This window comes from Pectinophora gossypiella, chromosome 4 (genome assembly GCF_024362695.1).
Source record: "Pectinophora gossypiella chromosome 4, ilPecGoss1.1, whole genome shotgun sequence".
Taxonomy (NCBI): Eukaryota; Metazoa; Arthropoda; class Insecta; order Lepidoptera; family Gelechiidae; genus Pectinophora; species Pectinophora gossypiella.
The window spans coordinates 2372157-2391230 of record NC_065407.1 but is presented as its reverse complement, the minus strand read 5'-3'; the positions used below and the strand labels follow the sequence as shown (position 1 = coordinate 2391230).

Below are 19074 nucleotides of genomic sequence, written 5' to 3'. Positions count from 1 at the left end.
CGGTGTCCAAGTCAATATTATATTTTTATTGTTTATTGACAGATTTTTATATTTTTCCCTTATGTCATAGATTATGTAGTTGGTATTACTAGTAAGGTTGGGATTATTAAGAGCTTGAAGAACACTCATACAATCTGAAACTATTAGCCACTTGTTGCCATCCTGAGACTCAATATAATCTAAAGCTATTAGAATAGCCAAACATTCAGCTGTATAGCTACTGACAAATGAAGGCAGTTTATACCCATGTCCCCCCTTAGCATGGGCATCATAAATTGCAGCAGAAACAGATTTGCTATTTTTGGCACCGTCAGTATAAACCTGATGATGATCAGACCAACCATTCAAAAAAGAATATACCTCTTCCTTACATTTCAAAGATGAATTTATATCAATTTTCATTGGAAAGAATTTAGAATCAAAAGAGTTCTCATAGCAAGGCCATAAAGAACTTGAATACAAATTAAAATCTTTTTGTAAATTTATAATTTCAGGCAGAAGCTGCCCAAGGGAACCAAAATATGAGCTACTAATTCTTGAGGAAGAAGACTGCAACTTCAGAAGCAAAGGATGATTTTTAATAGAAGAAATTTTCAATAGAAACTTAAAGATGAGATATTTGAACCTGCTTAACAAAGGAGGTACATTACATTCCACCTGCATCGATATGATGGGGGTGGAGCACATTGCACCAAGAATAATTCGCAAACAACGATTCTGAATCTTTTCTAATTTTTCAACAAATTTATTTACACTAGAAAAGCAAAAAAAAGCATATTCAAAATGACTCCTTACAATAGATTTATAAAGAATCAATAAAATTTTGGGATCTGCACCCCAATAGGTACCAGTTAAAGATTTTAATATATTACAGGATTTGGATGCACGAGTTGTTAAGCAATCGACATATTTTTCAAACTTAAAATTATGCTGAAATAAAACACCCAAAAACTTAACTGTATTCACAACAGGCAGCAATCTATTATTATAATAAAGTTTAACACTTGACGTTTTAACCATTTTTTTAGAAAAGATAACTACTTTACTTTTGTCAGTGCTGATCTCTAAACCAAGACTTTCAAAATAAGTCTGCAAGTTTAAGAGAGCAGCATTAAGTTTCCCTAGAATATCAGGCAACTCAGTACCAGAACAATATACAGCCAAGTCATCAGCAAATTGTAAATTTTGAGTTTCACTGCCTAAAACTAAATTTAATTTATGAATATACAGTATGAACAACAATGGGCTTAAAATCCCACCTTGAGATACTCCTTTGAAGGAATTTCTAGGACCAATTAACTGATTATCATGTTTAATAAAGATTTTTCGACCATGCAAGAAATTAAATATCCAATTAATTATTTTTCCAGGCAGCTGCAATGAAGACAGAACAGTTGTTAAAATATCCAAATTAACATTATTAAAAGCGCCAATAACATCGAAGAAAATACAACCCAAAATCTGATCACGAGACAGAGCATCACGGACATCCAGACAAAAGTGACTCAGGCTTTCCCGCGCCGACCGCCCTCGACGAAAGCCAAATTGATTAGCTGGTAAGATACTATTGCTTTCAATGAAGAATTCCAAACGCTGTTTAATCAGTTGTTCAGCTATTTTACCAACACAAGAACTTAGTGTTATAGGACGATATGAATCAGCATGGCTACTATCCTTTCCTGGTTTTAAAATAGGCACTATACAATCTGTCTTCCATTGTTCAGGGATTAAGCCGTTTTGCCACAGATAATTTAGTAAATTCAGGAATAATAACATACTGGATGGATTTAGTAATTTAAGCATTTTGTATGACACCCAATCCAGGCCACATGCTGTATCCTTACGAGATCTTAAGGCTGATTTTAATTCTTCAATAGAAAAGACTGTTGCCAGAAAAGAATTCGTGGAACTTAATAATATATTAAAGTGATTGTTGTCAGACAATTTTTCAGCTGTGTCAGGAGTATACTTGCGCAAAAACTGAAATACCCAGGCTTGACTAGAAAACTCACTGTGTGTTGAAAAGGTTTTATTAAATTTCCTAGTTTTAGACCAAATTAGTTTCATTGGTGTTAGTCTGGAAATAGATATACAAAAATTTTCCCATGACGATTTACGTTCCTGCTTTAATGTGCGTTTTTTAAGGGCTTGCGCTCGCTTGAAGTTAATAAAAGTATCGACACAAGGATTTAATTTAAATTCTAAATATGCTTGTTTACAATTATTTACAGTTTTAGTACATTTTTCGTTCCACCAGATTAGAGGGATTCGATTTTTAGTTCTATGTTTATTATTATGAGAAGTTGAGGGTGAAATAACTTTGGTAGTACTGCCAGACCTTGAACATACTACACATTCATTTATAGTAGAAATGATGATATTGCAGAAATTGTTATAGCTCTCAATTAAATTACAAACATCAATTTGAAATTCGGATAACAACTCATTTACACGTTTCTCATATAGCTCCCAATCTACCATTTTCAGGTTGGCGTGAGGCGGGATGTTCGCCGAAGAGTCTGTAGCAACTGAAGGAGAAGATGTAAAACAATACTTCGTCAAAGTGGGTAGATGATAGCTACCACCTAAGGGATCTGACATGACCTGCCATTCACATGACAAGGCCAGTGATGAGGAGACCAATGTTAAATCAAGGCCATTTGGCCGCCAACTAAGGGTACCTGTTGTCGTTGCACGTCCGTCATTCAAGAGAACCAAGTCATTCTCATCCATGGAGTCCAAGACGCTTCTGCCTCGTGTATCAATACTACCACACCCCCAAATGGTGTGATGTGCATTGAAATCGCCTGCTATAATCAACGGTTTTGGAATACTACGAATCAAATTGTCAAATCTACCTTTATTAAAGGTAGGGTTACAATTACCTGGACTGTAAAAACTAGCGATAGATATGTATTTTTGATCAATTTGAACCTGAACTACAACGTTTTGTAGTGAGTCATCAAAGAAAGTGTCTAATTTACGAAATACTAGACTTTTATGAATTAGAATGGCTACTCCATTGTGGTCATTGCCGCAATCATTACGGACAGTGGAGTACCCTTTAATATTAAAAATTGTACAAGATTTAAACCAAGTTTCACTAATAATAGATATATGTATTTTATTATCAAAGAGAAATTTTTCAAATTCATGTCTATTACTTAACAAACTCTGTGCGTTCCACTGCATTATATTTATTGTTTGGGCTGAGAATTTGAAGAATTTTTATTTTTATGCTGAATAGTTTCTTTTATTGTGTCTGTTATCATTTGAGAGCTAATACTTGTGTTGTTTACTTTGTTTAATGTAATAACTTTTATTATAGATTCTGTGAGCAAAGTTAATGCGTTTTTATTAGATAGAATTAAATTTATTAATTCCTGACTATTTTCTGTTTTGCTGAGTGATGGAAAGTGTTTGTTTTTATTGCTGAATAAATCTGAAAAAGGTGTTGGCATAACTTTATTTTTATTTTCAATTATTTTTTGTTTCTTTATAGGACATTGCCCCGAAATAGACAAGTGATTTCCCTGACAGTGGACACAGATAGCTTTGTCTGATGAAGAGGTGCACGATTTAAAATTGTGCTGGTCACCACAAATTGAACATCTTTCAGAGTTTTTACAGAATTTTCCCAAATGACCATATCTTAAACATCTGAAACACTGTTTTACCGGGGGGATGTAGGGTAAAACAGGGAACCTCCACATTTTAATAAAAACATAGTCTGGCAAAGAAGTCGACGCTGAAAATGTAATTGCGACCGATTGGGTGGGTTGTAGTTGGAACGACTCACCAACTTTCTCCCTTCTCATAATTCGTCGTACACAGATTACTTTTTTACAATTTGTACCTAGACCCAGTTCGTTAAATATTTTTTTGTTTGTCATACTGGTAGGCACTGAGTTGATAACGCCAGTCATTTCAGTGGTACCAGCAGGTATCGTCGCTTTTAAATTTTGGTCTCTCAAGAATGTAGAGTTATCCAAAAAAGCATTTGCTAAATTTGGGCGATCAAAGACTACGCCAATTTTAAATTTATTTATTTTTTTGAGATATTTAATGCCTTTGACTACTCTGGTGAAACAAGTGCTTAAATTCATCATATCTCGTGTCCCAATCGGTTGTTCAGTGCTACTTTCGATAAATACAACAAATTCATAACCTGCTGCACTATCTTCTGGATACCGGCGACTGTAATCAGTCACTCGGTATGGAGCATATTTGTCTTCTTCAATCTCCGTGTCCATGATCCTTGGCGGGTCGGTAACGTCCGAGTCAGAAGACTCGGGCTCAACAACCTCACCTGGTTCATCCCGAGACTGGGGCTGCTGCTTGCCTCCTTTTGTTGCCGAATACTTCCGCTTTGCCGGCTGGCCAGGCATCTTGCCCGCCGCGCGGGTCCTTAGCGGACCGCCTCTGCTACGGTTTTTTATAAAAACTTACCAAACGATAAATATTTACATTCAGATATGAAACAACTATTTATACAATAACTTAAACTAAATAATTATGTACAAATTATGCAAATATCTACAAAATTTGGAAATAAAATTGAAATTAAAATCGAGAGCTTAAAAAATCCCGCCTAACTTGTTCGAAGGTTCCCGCCCTTTTTTCATGAATCGATTACGAAGTCGAAAATAGATAGAACTTTTATTTAATCGGTTTGGATCATTGGAATTTGAGCTATAAATAGCTACTCTACATTATTCTTTCAGGTTTATTCTCGTAAATAATATATTTTTTTAATAATTTTATTAAAATCCACTGGTTTTAATCAATAATAACTGTATAATTACAAAACTATAGTTATCGCACACTGGACCTTTTGTAGGTTGATAGAGTCAGCGCGGCGAGTACATAGTAAGCAAGTGAAAATAGTATACCAGTATATTAGCAGTAAATAAGTTATCCAAACATCTTTTAACGTTGGCTTTTACTTTCAATATTTTAGGTAGGTACAGTAAGCGTTCTCCCTTAGAGAGATCATTTTGTACAGCTTTGCCATAAGTAAAGTCGTTTTGTAAGTAGGTACCTAGTAGAGCCACAACATTCCTTACACACTTTACGCCATTATTGTTCCTCCACTCATTCAAAATTTGTATACATGCTCATAATTATTAAGTATACCTATACATTTAGCACTTAAACTCACGCCCATTTCGCGTTGGGGTACACCAGCCCAACGTCTCAGTAACGTTATCCAGGAGGTAATATTTGTTTTAGATAGATAGGTATTCAAATAAAACGAACAATTACATATATTTATGTATTAGGTATTTGATTTATTCAAATAGACATTTATTAATCATTAGGTACTTCAAAGTAGAATTTCCAAATTTTATTTTTTGGTATCTATTAACACTGATTGAGTATCCACATAGGTATGATAAATGTTAAACCTAAAGATACAAACATCGGTACATTTTGCTCCAAACATTTAGGTACACAGTAAATATCAAATATCACCTACAAAATTGAACAAGTTAGAAATAGTATAGATTTTATCAAAGGACTTACTATCATTACTATTGTTAAAATTACCGGCAGTGATAAAACAAGCCAAACACGCCGTTGTTATGACAATATCGAGCATTGTGTCGCAGCCACTAGATACGTGGAGAGGTGCGCGGGCGCAGAGTCGCGCGTCTCGGGTCTCAAAAGGTGTCTCACGACACCACAATAAGTTACGAAGTTTACTTTAACTTTAAAATATGTTAAACCAGTCAAAACCCACTACGTTCACTCAAAATCTCACGATGTAAGCACACGTTCATTACAACGATCGCGGAGTGCAATCGAATTACATATTTACCTTACGAGTTAATTTACAAAATTAATAAATATATTATAAATAATTGAATATGAGCTATTTTTTTATACAAAATCTATAACATCGAAATGATATCACGTGTCAAAGACGCGTCCAATAACTCCATACAAAGAGGGTAGTTGTAAATTTACTCAGCCTATAAAAATAGATTGCACAAAACGTCGTTACGAAAATATTTGCAGAGAAAATTTTAATGCAACGAAACATGACCTCGCACAGGAAAAATATTATCTTCGAGATGAAAATGCATTGTCCATTGCTTTGACTGCACTAGATTAATCCTGCATCTTTGTTCTAATGGGTAAAATATACTTGATAGGTACTATAATATTTATAATTATATTTCCCTCTACTTCTAAGTATATTTCCGACTACTCAATCTAAACTGCTGTCTGGAAGTGCTGAGTATTTATAAACAGTTGTAAGTTGGTAAGGTGCGAAGTTAACTGTATTATTAGAAAATTCAATAACAGATTTCTTATGGCCCCTTGCAATAAAAACGATTTAGTAAACATCAAAAGATTCGTACCAAGCAGTTAACCACAGCTCAAAACACCGCATAATCTACGTTGTCTCTCTAGAATTAAGTACATTTTAGGTGTATAATTTTCGACACGTTAACTACTCTTACGACTAATTATATCGTATGTTAAACTTCCAAATAGAATTCTACTTGCTTACTTCAAATATTATGTTGGCTAATAAATCTTCTGAAACTTTAATATGGCAATTAATTTGTCATCAACTCTAAAATATGTTACGAATTTTAAATACACAAAACACTGTTTACGCGAATCACTGTTGTTACGCGATCCGTATGAAATTAAATTTTACAGGTGTTAACATGGCTTTTGGAGCGAACTGTAGGTACATCATAAACAATTTCAATGCTCCCTTGCCACAGATCCATAGCTTCATTTATTTCCCTTCCAAACAAATAACACAGAAATGTAAAATATTGTCGAATTTTAATTAAGCCTTAACCCTAAAACGATGGCACACAAATTGTGTTTCTAACGAAGGAGGGAACCTTTCACAACGGGGAATTAATTTTATTATTATCGTGATTCGTTCAAAATGATATAATATTTAATTAATTTCTCTCAATAATGTATAGAAAAATCCGAAATCTGAGCAATTGGTTTTCAGTTTCAAAAAAATGAGCCGAGAATATGTTTTGGTCACGTAGAAGTCAGTCTTCCAAGAAACTTAATTTTATTATAGAAAAACAAACTGTTAAAGTTATGGAATGTGAAAGAAATTAAGTAGTGTATAGCAACAGTGGGAAGTAATAACCAACACAAAGTATTTGTGATGAATAGCAAGATGCATTCGGGTGCAATGCGGTACTGCCGACTACGACTCTGGGAGAGCAATTATAATCAGCCCCTACAACAGAATCATCGTCCTAAATTCGTCGCGTGATCCTATACTAGAATAAGTTATCATATAGCGAGATGACACTAGCAACAAATTTATTCATTCTAACTATAAACTGGCTGCCCCGAATGAGGACAAAATTAGTAGAAGTCATCCTAGTACGTTCCAGGAGTTGACAATGTCAGTGGATTGGCTCCAGTATTCCCTGTGGCCCGGAGGCGCTCACTCCAAGCGTGCCTTGTAGCTGGTCTTCCAGATCTCGGCGAGGGTGACGGCGGAGTGGAAGCGATGGAAGATGCACAGCGGCAGGGTGAAGCGCTGGACGAGGGACCAAGCGACGAAGCCGTAGAAATCTAGTTGAACCTAAAAGACCGAGAGTTTGTTGTAAGTATACATTGCATATAAGTAAGTAGGTATTAGGTACTTAAATTGTAGATGCAGGAAGACTAACTCGTGATGTACTATAGTAAATAGGTTAATACTACATTAATCGTTACGTTACTTCCATCTGTGATCTAGTAGAGCGTTGGGCTTACGACCCCAAGGCCCGATTCGATTCCCATAGGGTCATGATTTTGTTATTTAAGATTTACTCTCAAATGATGGTAAATGAAGATTTAAAGATCTATGTCAAACAAAATATGATGTTCCTAAAAACATCCTAGATGCCGTACTTTAGCCAGTTGATGGCAATTCAAATAAAGAATAAGACACGATAAAAAATAACTTCAATGGTACCCACCGGATTAGCGAGCACCTTCTGGGCCTCAAAGGTGTAGATGAGCCACATGGTGACGTTGCAGATGAGGAGGAAGGTGACGGCCTGGCGCGCAGGCTTGCTGCGCTCCTGTTCCGGGAGGTGGACGCGGCGACGCGACACGTCAGCGATGAACAGCAGTTGGAGGACCACCTGGAAAACGAAATGGGCAAATGACATAACATAACAAATAGTTTATTCAGAAACACACGACGTATAATTTATATAAAGATAATTGTTGCTTGATATTTGACTGTGATTTTACAGTCATTTGAATTTTGTTACATCAAAACCCCAATCTGGGGTGTTATGTTTTGTTTGTTTTGTTTATACTGCCTACCGGTATATTGAACAGTTATATTTCCAGTAACAAAAATTAATGCAAACTTGTTAATAAAACTACCTAAATGTATAATGAAATCTTATTTTATTAAAGACAGCTTGATTTGTAAAAAATCTACTTGATATAATTACCTGCAGCACACTCAAGCATCCAGTGATCATGACGAGTAGATTTGGTTCGTGAGTGAAGGCTCCCATTCCGCCGGCGATGACGCTGAAGACAGCATACACGAAGAGGCCAAACGCAGAGACACGAAGCAAGATGTCGTTCAGGTCCGATTGCTCCTCCGAGCGGAACTTCAGTGATTGCACCCTGCGAATAGGCTCGGCGTATGGGGAGGGATCGTAGCTCCATTTCATTACTCTACCACTGATCGGTTAAGGGGAAACCAAAACGGTAAACAGAAGGGGAATGAAACGAAAAGAAAATATCGTGAAAACAATAGAACGTTGAGAATGACGCGTGCAAAATTATAACAAAAGAGTTGTAATAGGGAAGCACCGTGAATGTGCCGAAACAATAGTTAACGGAGCCGGAGTTGGACAGAAAGGAAATATTTGGAAAGGTAGGTAAGGTCGGGAAAGGGGAAAAATAAAAACAAACATAAACAAAAGAACTCATAACAACTAAAACATAAATACATAAAACATAAGTGCTAAGTACAAAAGGATATCTAAAGAGTATCAAAAAACACTAAGGTATTTAGTCTCTATGACTTAAAGTACTATGTAGAGTAAGTATTTACAAAATATGTCAAAATATAAACATAACGACTTACCGTATGAACCCAATCAAAATCGCCAGTATAGACAGAACCATCAGAGCACAGTGGGAGACATCGGCCAAGTAAATCGACAGGCGTTTCAGCTCTTGGTGTCTGATCAGGACGAAGAAGAGAATCAAGCAGATTAAAGAGGCGACGAGCAGGAGCAGTCCACAGAAGAGTCCTTTGGAAGCACCGGCGCAGTCAACGCGGTTTCCACGTTGAGCCGCCGCGAGCGCCGCCGCCCTGCGAGAGAGAACAGCTTCCAGACGTCTTTCCAGATCTTCGTCGTTGGCCACGCTGCAACCAAACGTGGCGATCAGGTTCTCATCCAGATTCTTTGACTTTGTTACAGTTATCCATGCATTGCACTACGAGCTATGTCAAACTTTTATGGAAGATAGTACTTGCAGTGGGTATGGAAGTTAAGTTTAAGATGAAGTGATGGGTGGATGGTTGCATTTTCATTAAAGTGTGATTTTAGCTTCATTCTAACTTGTTAGTCTAAACTTTCTATAATATTGAGAAATATGAGCCATATTTACCTGGGGTAGCGGCCAATATGCTTCCACATGACGTAAATAACAGCTGCGCCAATAAGCGAGTATTCGATGATGAACGGATACAGATAAGGAGCCGAGTCCGCTACGATAGTGCCCATAATCGGGTTCCTTCCGCACACCGTGGTGTTATCGATATTGGCAATCAATGCTGCAGGATTCAGGCTGTCGAACGATTCGAAGATCTCTGTCGAGTTGTTAGCTGCAAAAAAAAACAGAACCGTTTACAACCAGTGACAAAATATTGTAAGCTACAGATATTTCATTAAACAAAGTATCGCATAACTGAACTTAGGAACTACCTATAAACCTAATAACAATCATGCGAAAGACAGAAATTAATATAGAAACAAAATTAGTACGGGAAGGTGATTAGTGCAACACGACAATCAAAGATTTATCCGCTAGTGACAACGTAAAATGAAAAACGAGACACCAGATGATTTGCAAATAAAATGTGCAGTGGCAACGAATTATGGGCTCAAGACGACACTCCAACGACAAACCTGGTGAATGTGGTGGTTCGTCTACGCGATACGTTTCGACACTATTTCCCCATTCGTCTTTATCGGTAACGAATGATCCAGGGGTCGAACTTGGCACCAGATTAGACATGGTGCTTATGATCGGTTTCAAAGTCGAAGAAGAAAGCCACTGGAAGACCTCCAACATGGCCGTCTGTGTTTGAGTTACTTTTTCAGCCGGCGTTAGTGGTGCGACAGTGGAGGTAGTAGTGAAAGGGTTATCGTTAGGCCAAGCGTCTTTGAATCGACCGTACCCCATCCCATTATCGTACCCTACGGTACTCTTTATAGTGTCGATCAATTTAGACTTAGGGTACCCACCACCCATGTTATAATATGGTGAAGGAGTAGTCGCTGAAAAATGAGTTCAAAACGCATTTTAATTGACATACATGCAAAATTTACAAAATGCAAACTTCACAGGAACATCGATGGTTAAAATGTTAGTTAGAGATTTGAATTAGTAAGCAAGTGAATGAACACTAACTTGTCGTTGGGGTGGTAGTGGGGGTAACCGCGGTCGTGGTGACAGCGTTTATTAGTTGCTGGCCAGTATTCCTAGCAGCTGTCACCGCAGTTGAAGCGATGGTGGTAGCAGCGGTGGTGGCCGCACCAAACACTTTGCCCGAGTGTCTCAAGGTATGTTTACGGATGACTTCTAGGGTTAGAAAAAAAGTGCATTATGATTCAAAGTTTCATAAAAGAAAAGATCTTCAGATCTTTTTAGGAACTCACTTCCAAGCACGCCTTCACCTGGGACTCCTTGAGGATTCCTCACGTGGTAGTCGGTGATTTCCTTCAACGATTCCAGTACGAGTGTTCGAATCCAAACGCAAATATTGGTTGCCACCACGTGCATCAGACCAAAGCGGGCGATTACTTTGAACCGGTGTATGTTCAGCTGAAACAAGTAAAATATTCCTTCATTAATAAGTAGCCAAAGTAAAAACAAGTCGACATGTAAAGTTCTAATAAAACTTACCCGAGAATTCATGAAGATGAAGTACATTTGCATGAAGGTAAACACCATTTGCAGAACAGGATTGACGCCTTTCAGGATGAGATAGCAAGGAGACTCCAGGGGCAATTCAAAGAACGTTCCAAACTCCAAACCGTTGTAAATCATGGTGCCGAGGCCGAAAGCTGTGAAAACATAAATACGTTATGTAATTGAGAAGGTTATGTTTATGATTATTTTTTACAATTCTGTTAAGTCTGAGAAGCTTTTAACGTAAGGCTTTTGTACTTTTTCCACTTCTATTGTAAGTAATGAATTGTTATTTCACACAACTGCATTCTACAGTTCAAACGCTTGCCTATTAACGAGGTTTTCTTTATGTTCTCGAGGATTAAAGAAAGCTTTAAGTAGGTACTTAGATAAAGTGGGATAGGCAAGAAATGTTAATAATGAAATCTTACCAATAGCTCCAATCCTAAGGAAGAAGCTGCCATGGCTGTGGTCGTTTTGCGAAGTCTTGCGACGACGAACCGGCCGAGCGACGGGCGCAGATTCAATCTCCACCACGTCTTGTTGCTATGAATGAAAAAAATAAATTAATTACAAAGAAAAAATACCTAAGCTTATTCTGATGGTACTCATCCCGAAGTAGAATTCTGAAATTGAGATCCTAGTGTATTTACAAATTGTATGACATGAATTCTAATGACTTGCAGAAAGTATATTCTGAACACATTATTACCATAAAGATATGGCACTAGGAATGCAAAAATTAGTACTAGGTTTCAATGAAGTACCTATGTTAATCGTTGACGTGCATCTCTGATGCAAACGAGACAAGCCGCAGGTCGTTCGACATAGTGACTACACAAAGCCTACAGGCGATCGAGAAAGCAAGGTGAAGAAAATAGCAGACAAACCAAGCACTATTGCGAACAATAACAACAGACACTACAACAGCACATCCAAAGCTCTCCGTAATGATATGGTACACCAGTGATCAAGCGAATTCCGACAAGATATACCTCACCTGCTCGGACGCATACAATTGCGCCATTTGCATTTGCAATTGTTGTTGACGAACTTTATCGCGCATCTTACGTGGATACACCTCCTGCCCAAATGATATGGAAAAAACAAAAAGTAGGCAGCATAAACAAAAAGGGGTCATGCGCAGGTTACGGCCCTGACGAAGCTTTACAATAACGATGACGTCTTGTGTGAAAGGCAAAATAATAAAACTGGACCAAGTGCTTAATCACAAAAATTTAATAAAAATCACATATTTAAATGAAATGAAAAACGTGTGGTTAACTAACACAGGACGACACGCGAAAGCGACAATAAGGTGAGAAAAATAATGTTACGTACAAAATAATGGATGTGCTGTGTATGTTACATAAGTATCACTAACCTGGAACTGGCTTTGTTTCTTGGATTCTTTGGTTGGCTTTTCCTTTTCCTTTTCTTTATCCTTTGATTTTCCTTCCTTCTTCCCATCTTTCTTTCCGTCTTTCCCATCCTTTCCGTCCTTCCCGTCCTTTCCGTCCTTGCCATCCTTGCCTTCTTTTCCTTCCTTAGCTTCTTTGTCTTTGGTTTTCTTCTCTTTTTCTTTCTTTTCTTTTTGTTTCTTCTCCTTTGGCGGAGGTTTTGGTTTTGGTGGACTACCACTGCAGCATGCGCTTTCTAAATTGGACATACATACATTTATTCCGAGGTTCTATTCCATGAGTAGTAAATTAATGTAACCAGAGTAATACTAACCTTGAAGCAAGAAGCAGAAGACGTATAACAAAAACAATATGCTCATGCCATACAGGTAGGTGAAGAAACCCTCGTAGTAGTAGAGGGGCAAGTTGTGGGTGATGACGTCGCTGATGACGTAAGCAATGCATACCACTACTAAAAGCTTCGCGTAGATGAAACTTGAAATGATGAACAGCGAAGTTCTGTAATAGAAACAAAAGACGCTCGTTACTCAGGGCCCTACTTTTATAGGCTTACAATTGTACAGTATGTTTGAGTGTCGTTTCTTTCTTCACCCTTCAAGTGTTCTATAGTGTCAATGAGTAGTCAGTGCAGTGTAAATTGAAGCTAGTTCACTAAGTCTTTATTATGAGAATGTAGGTATACTTTCTATGTGTCAAAAAGGAGCGCATTATATGAAACTAGTTAGATTTTATGGCACTGAGGTATGTCGTTAAAATAAGTTCTTTACTACACCTACAAAAGCAAGTTTTCTGTTATACAAGTAGTGACTAATTTTAAGAATAACGATGAGATTATATTTAATTTTCTTTAAAATTTGAACATATTTGTTTTCATTCTGTCAACGACCTCCGTGGTTCATTGGTTGAGCGATGGGCTTACGATCCAGAGGTCCTGGGTTCGATTCCCGGTGGGGACATATCACAAAAATTACTTTGTGGTGCTTAGTTTGGTTAGGACATTACAGGCTGATCACCTGATTGTCCGAAAGTAAGATGATCCGTGCTTCAGAGGGCACGTTAAGCCGTTGGTCCCGGTTACTACTTACTGATGTAAGTACGTAGTCGTTACATCAGCCATGTCAGGGGCCTTTGGCGGCTCAATAGTAACTCTGAAACCAGAGTTGATGAGGTTGGTACTCCACCTCACAACCCATACGATAGAAGAAAAACATCTAAATTAGTACTTCTTCTATAGTGAGAGCTGTGACGTCAATAATAAACTTCATTCGTTCTTGCAGCGGCCAAATAAAGGCACAGGGTCTTCTTGTGACATGTGATTTGTAAGGTCGGTAACCGACCTCACCAACTAGCGACAAGGTTATCATCGAGCCACCAAATACCCCTAACATGCTTCGAAGTACCGGCACACACTGACAACAACTCGTGGTTAATAATTTTGTACAGTCATGAGCAATATAATGTACCCACTTTAGGACTCTGTCGCACTAACATATTTGACATTTAGTGAGACTTACAATTCAATTTCCAGAAAAGTTAATGTGACATGCTACCAAAGTGTATACATATTAATGCTCGTGACCGTACACAAATTACCAACTAGCTGTTCCGTTTTCATCAACTATAATTTTATAAAGCTCGATACGTAATTTCGGTGGCAGTTTTTCAAAACAATAAATATCTTTTTAATTATAAAATTGGAATAACTTTTCCTTGATCGAACCGAAGGGTCTATGAAAATGTTCAAAAATACGCTAGCGGAATTACCGAGCCACATTCATAACATTCACCCACCTAGCTACCTATAAACGAAATTACTTCTATTTTAATTTAGGCATTGTAATAAAATATCACTAAGAATCATTTTCAAGTCAAAAGCCGCTCCGGCTCTTTGTAACATTGTTAACGCGCACATTCAAACAAAACCGGGGCGGGAACCTAAAATTTGTGTGAAACCGCACCGGGACGCGCCCGAATTTCTATGACATTTACTCAAATATTACAAAAAGTTCCGGTTCCAAAATCGCTTCTTACAGCACGACCTTTAAATCTTTATAAAATTTTCGAATTTGAATTTTCGAATTTCGAATTTGGAACTTAAAGAAAGTTCTAAATTCGACGTGATTTTAAAAAAACTTTTAAACCTACTTCTTCGACGGTTTCGGTTGCACACATTTGAGCTCCATTTCTTTGTTCGCGGTATTGTGTTTCTCGGCGATAGCGATGTCACTGCCTTGCTGCCGGTGCTGGCCCACTGGCAGGGTCGCCATATTGTCCACGGCTTCAAGGTCCACCGTGGCTACCTTCACCTCAGCCTCGGTCGGCTGGTGCTTGTCTTTCCCCATCACGACACTAACACTTCACGGGAAAGGTTTATAGGGACATTGGTGCTCAGGGTTAAGGACGAAGGTGAGGGTGTGGAGTTTCGAGACGATAAGCTCCGGAAGTGCGGAGTACCCGGGTTACTGCTCGAGAGTGTCACGAGTTGCGCAGTAAGGGATGCTGCGCGGTATAGCCCCGCGCTAGGGGCGCACAAACCCTCCCATGCGCCCCTCTTTAAATTGCACTCCTAATAAAGAGGGTCGTATTTTTTGTACGAGATTGCATTTGAGCTATTGTGTGGGGTGAACGTTGACTCGACTCAAAATTACGTTATCAATGCACAAGAGATGGTAATGTTTTAATAATAAACATAGAAAGAACAAGAATTTCCAAAAATCAAATCAGAATTGATCATGGCACTTGCAACAGTGTCGAAATATCGGGAGTCTCATATCCCCATTTAAACGCGGTAAGAACCCGTTATTATGTGTTTTAATTAAGAATTTCCAAAGACATTATTATCGCTTTTAATTTAACTAATAAGTAGGTAAAGTATATTTGTTGAGGTTGCTATATTCATAAAGATTATAGAATGAACGTTTCAAATAAAAATTGTAACATAATAAAAAAATTGTAATTAAATTACCATTGATCAGAAATAAAATCTAGTTACAATAGAAAACTTTTATTACTAAAACATTATTAGTTCGTAGACTAAGTATCATTCTCTGTACTACGCCATAACCTCATATTTTTATAACATAATATAACAGGGGCTAAAAAGACCACATTGAATCAATTCATCTAAAAAAAGCAATATTGCTATTTGACAGTTGTTACTTACTTTTGTATGCGCAAATGTCAAATTGCAATATTGCTTTCCAGATGAATTGCAAGAATGTGGTCTTTTAGACCACCGGTAAAGACTAATCAAGTTCTTGCAAAATCAAGTTGGCAGCCCTAACGAGGCGTCACGCGGTCGATAGAGGAGCGTCTATCCCGGAGAGCGGGAGGCTGCGCGAGCGACCCACTGACCCGGCCTTCCCCCCTTCTCCTCGCCTCCCCGCAGCAACCATACACACCCTAATAACCCTAATATTGCACATGCACAAAGGAAACCGTCCTAGAATCTCCTGAGAAAGGCGACGCTCCCTTAGAGGCTCCCCTTCACCAGCTATTTAATACGGCTTAGGTATTCTAAACAGGGTATTGAAAGGCTTTGAAAAGATGTACAGCGCATGCTCGATTGTAATTCAGCACGACCTTCCACGGGTCAGTGACCCGTTGCAAGTTACTATGTTATTGTACTCTTAAAACCTTCGGCCATGACATTCGTTTAACACTTATTGTCTATTTTCGATAGTTATGTAGATAAATAGAAAACGCATTCATTGCAACTCAGTAATGCAATTGGTAGATGTGCTTTGCGAGGTAAAGCCCAGTTGGAAGAACGCTTGATTCTCATTGCGAGGTGGCAGGTTCGAATCCCAGTACGGACCTAATCCAATGGTCTTCGAATTTCTTTTCGAGTTGATGTTTATCACGTGCTTAGTGGTGAAGAAAAACGTCGTGATGTAACCCACATTCGGAGGTGTGTGACCTAACCTGTATTGGACTAGTTTTCCCTTCGCGGGTTGGAAGGTCAGACAGGCAGTCGCTTTTGCAAAATATCGGATCTGTTCGAATAAATTCGAATCTTTAAGCTAGGTAAGCGGATCATAATATGAAAATAGAATACTTAATGCTAGAGAAATGATGATGAGGTAAGTAATGTCTTTATGATTTAACAATTTATTAAACAAACGCATAACTGTCCTTTTTGTGATGTGATGTTATGAGGGTGTAAATGACATACGTTAAGCAGTCGTTTCCGGCTACTATGTACCTACTTAAGAATCAAACATAAAAAATTGTAAAACAATATTTTATTATCTTTTTTTATAGAGAACGTCTAGGGCGCTTTGCCGATATTTCTTTTGCAGCTTCTTTCCCCGGCTATACAGGTTGTGAAAAGCGGATGTGACATTCGATATGTAAAAAATGACGATTCAAAGTGTAACTATGTAATCTACTGAATAACCGCGGCATAATATTTTTGAATTTGAATTTTGAATTTGAATGTAGAAATTACATACGCCACGTCTGGGGTGTTTGCCGGTCATTGTAGTCACAATCCACACAAAAGAAGATAGATACCTATGCATAAGATAAATTAAAATTCTGTTAATTACAGTTGCAAAATATTGCAAGACGACTAATGTGTTCCTATGAGTGTTGACACACAGTAATTAGTAGTGGCACGCTAGTGCACTCAGACCTACTTATGTTAAAATCGTCACTTGCATTCTAAACAGTCGAGTTATTACGCAATATCTACATTTAGCATACTACTCATACACACTCATACCCATACAAAAAAACTCCCTTATACAGGGTGATTTTAATCAGATATAAAAATAGAAATAGAAAATAGAAAAAAATTATTTCAAAAAAAGAGATTTACAAAAGTAACCTGTTACAAAAAATTGGTTTTATGAGGTAGGTTCAGAAAATCTACATTAGACAGATAAAACAGCGGACCCTGCACTAAGCATAAGCCTGTATCGCAGGGACCCGAAAAAAAAACCGATTTAACATTCTTTGGTTTTGTTCGGACTTATCCAGAAGCAACAGATGAAACATTTTAAAGCTAAGTACAAAAGAAACTGGAATGTGCAAAAATATAATATGTATATAATCAGAATCAAAATCATTTATTCAACGTAATTATCATGGATAAACTTGTTGATGGTCAATGTAACATTTTTGAATTTACGACATTTCGCAAGGTGTTATAGCTGAGGAGAAGAAATGACAAGAAACTGCAACAGCAACACATCTTTTAAATCAAAAACACACAAAAATTTTCATGTATTCCACTTAATGTTAACTCAGAATCTGGTCTGAATCATCCCCCAAAGTATTCGTAACGATGCCACTAACTGGCTGGCATAGCCGTGGTTGTATGCCAATCTGTCCTAAATTAGCTTACCAGAAGAGTTTTAGTTTTTAAACTAAATAATACATTTTGAAGATGAATTGTTTTGTTGTGGCCTTTTTAGACCTCTAGAACTAGATGTTTTTTGACGTGACTTATTAAAGGACCCAAAACTAGACAAATCATAATAATTATCTGCATAATAATTTTGTTTTTCTTTTCATCGTAAACTATTGTTATTAAGTAGATATTGAAAGAACGGCCCTTCAAGCTTATAATAACCCAGATGTTGTTGGCTTTAAAGAGATGCTTTGATAAGTTTCCTTTTGTTCTTTTAATGAGGTTGGCATTCTCTGATGAAGATATAACGTTTTATTGCTCGGTTTGGAATTACATTTAGTACAGTGCTTCTATTTTTTTAATGTCCCTCGACCTCGACAATCATCGGATTTCCGAATTCAAACGAATGCTAATTTCCATATTCATAAATTTATCGTGTATCAGAATTTGAATTCAGAATCTTAATTCTGAATTACTTTTTTGTTGTTTTGTCCATCAATTATTGGATTTATCGTGTATCAGAATTTGAATTCAGAATCTTAATTCTGAATTACTTTTTTGTTGTTTTGTCCATTAATTATTGGATTTATCGTATATCAGAATTTGAATTCAGATCAGAACTAAGTAGATAAATCTATGGAAATGAACTTTCGTTTTTGTTTAACTTGGTTTATCTTTGTGTGGGTTGTGAAGTGAATTACCAACCTCATCAACCCTGGTGTAAGGGTTATTGAACCGCCAAAGGCCCCTGACATGGCTCATGTAACTACTACGTAATTACATCACTAAGTAGTAACAGGAACCAACGGCTTAACGTTCCTTCCGAAGCACGAATCATCTTACTTTTGGACAATGGGGATTCGAACCCGGGACCTCCGGATCGTGAGCCCAACGCTCAACCAATGGACCGCGGAAGCCGTGAAATGAAATGATTATTGAACGAAATAGAAGCAGCACTAATAATAGTCATCCCAGTGTCCAATCCTGAAGATTTGACTGATCAGATCATCGACTAGGATGTCCAAACGGCGTTTACCATTTTTTTAAATTTGTTTATGTGTTTGGGATAACATTAATGTTGTACTCATGAGGGTAATAAAAGTATGAGGCCAATGAAAGAGTTGATAACAATTGTGTAAGCAG

The 19074-nt window shown here is 37.5% G+C and overlaps 1 protein-coding gene across 9 annotated transcripts in view; it reads right to left on the bottom strand.

Moving 5' to 3' along the window:
- Nucleotides 1-5261: 5261 nt before the first annotated feature.
- Nucleotides 5262-19074, bottom strand: part of LOC126366213 (proton channel OtopLc-like) — a 62460-nt gene continuing 48647 nt past the window's right edge. For 5 of the 9 annotated variants that reach the window (XM_050009233.1, XM_050009235.1, XM_050009232.1 and 2 more), the window contains exons 4-15: nt 12889-13073; nt 12539-12810; nt 12155-12238; nt 11586-11700; nt 11149-11309; nt 10902-11067; nt 10654-10824; nt 9628-9844; nt 9098-9382; nt 8451-8688; nt 7962-8129; nt 5262-7582 (exon numbers count right to left, since the gene is read on the bottom strand). In XM_050009233.1, coding sequence (XP_049865190.1) covers nt 7442-7582; nt 7962-8129; nt 8451-8688; nt 9098-9382; nt 9628-9844; nt 10654-10824; nt 10902-11067; nt 11149-11309; nt 11586-11700; nt 12155-12238; nt 12539-12810; nt 12889-13073 — 2203 coding nt within the window. In that variant the 3' untranslated portion in view covers nt 5262-7441. The remainder of the gene's footprint in view (nt 7583-7961; nt 8130-8450; nt 8689-9097; nt 9383-9627; nt 9845-10653; nt 10825-10901; nt 11068-11148; nt 11310-11585; nt 11701-12154; nt 12239-12538; nt 12811-12888; nt 13074-19074) is intronic. The other 4 variants (XM_050009238.1, XM_050009237.1, XM_050009240.1 and 1 more) reach the window with 4 other exon arrangements.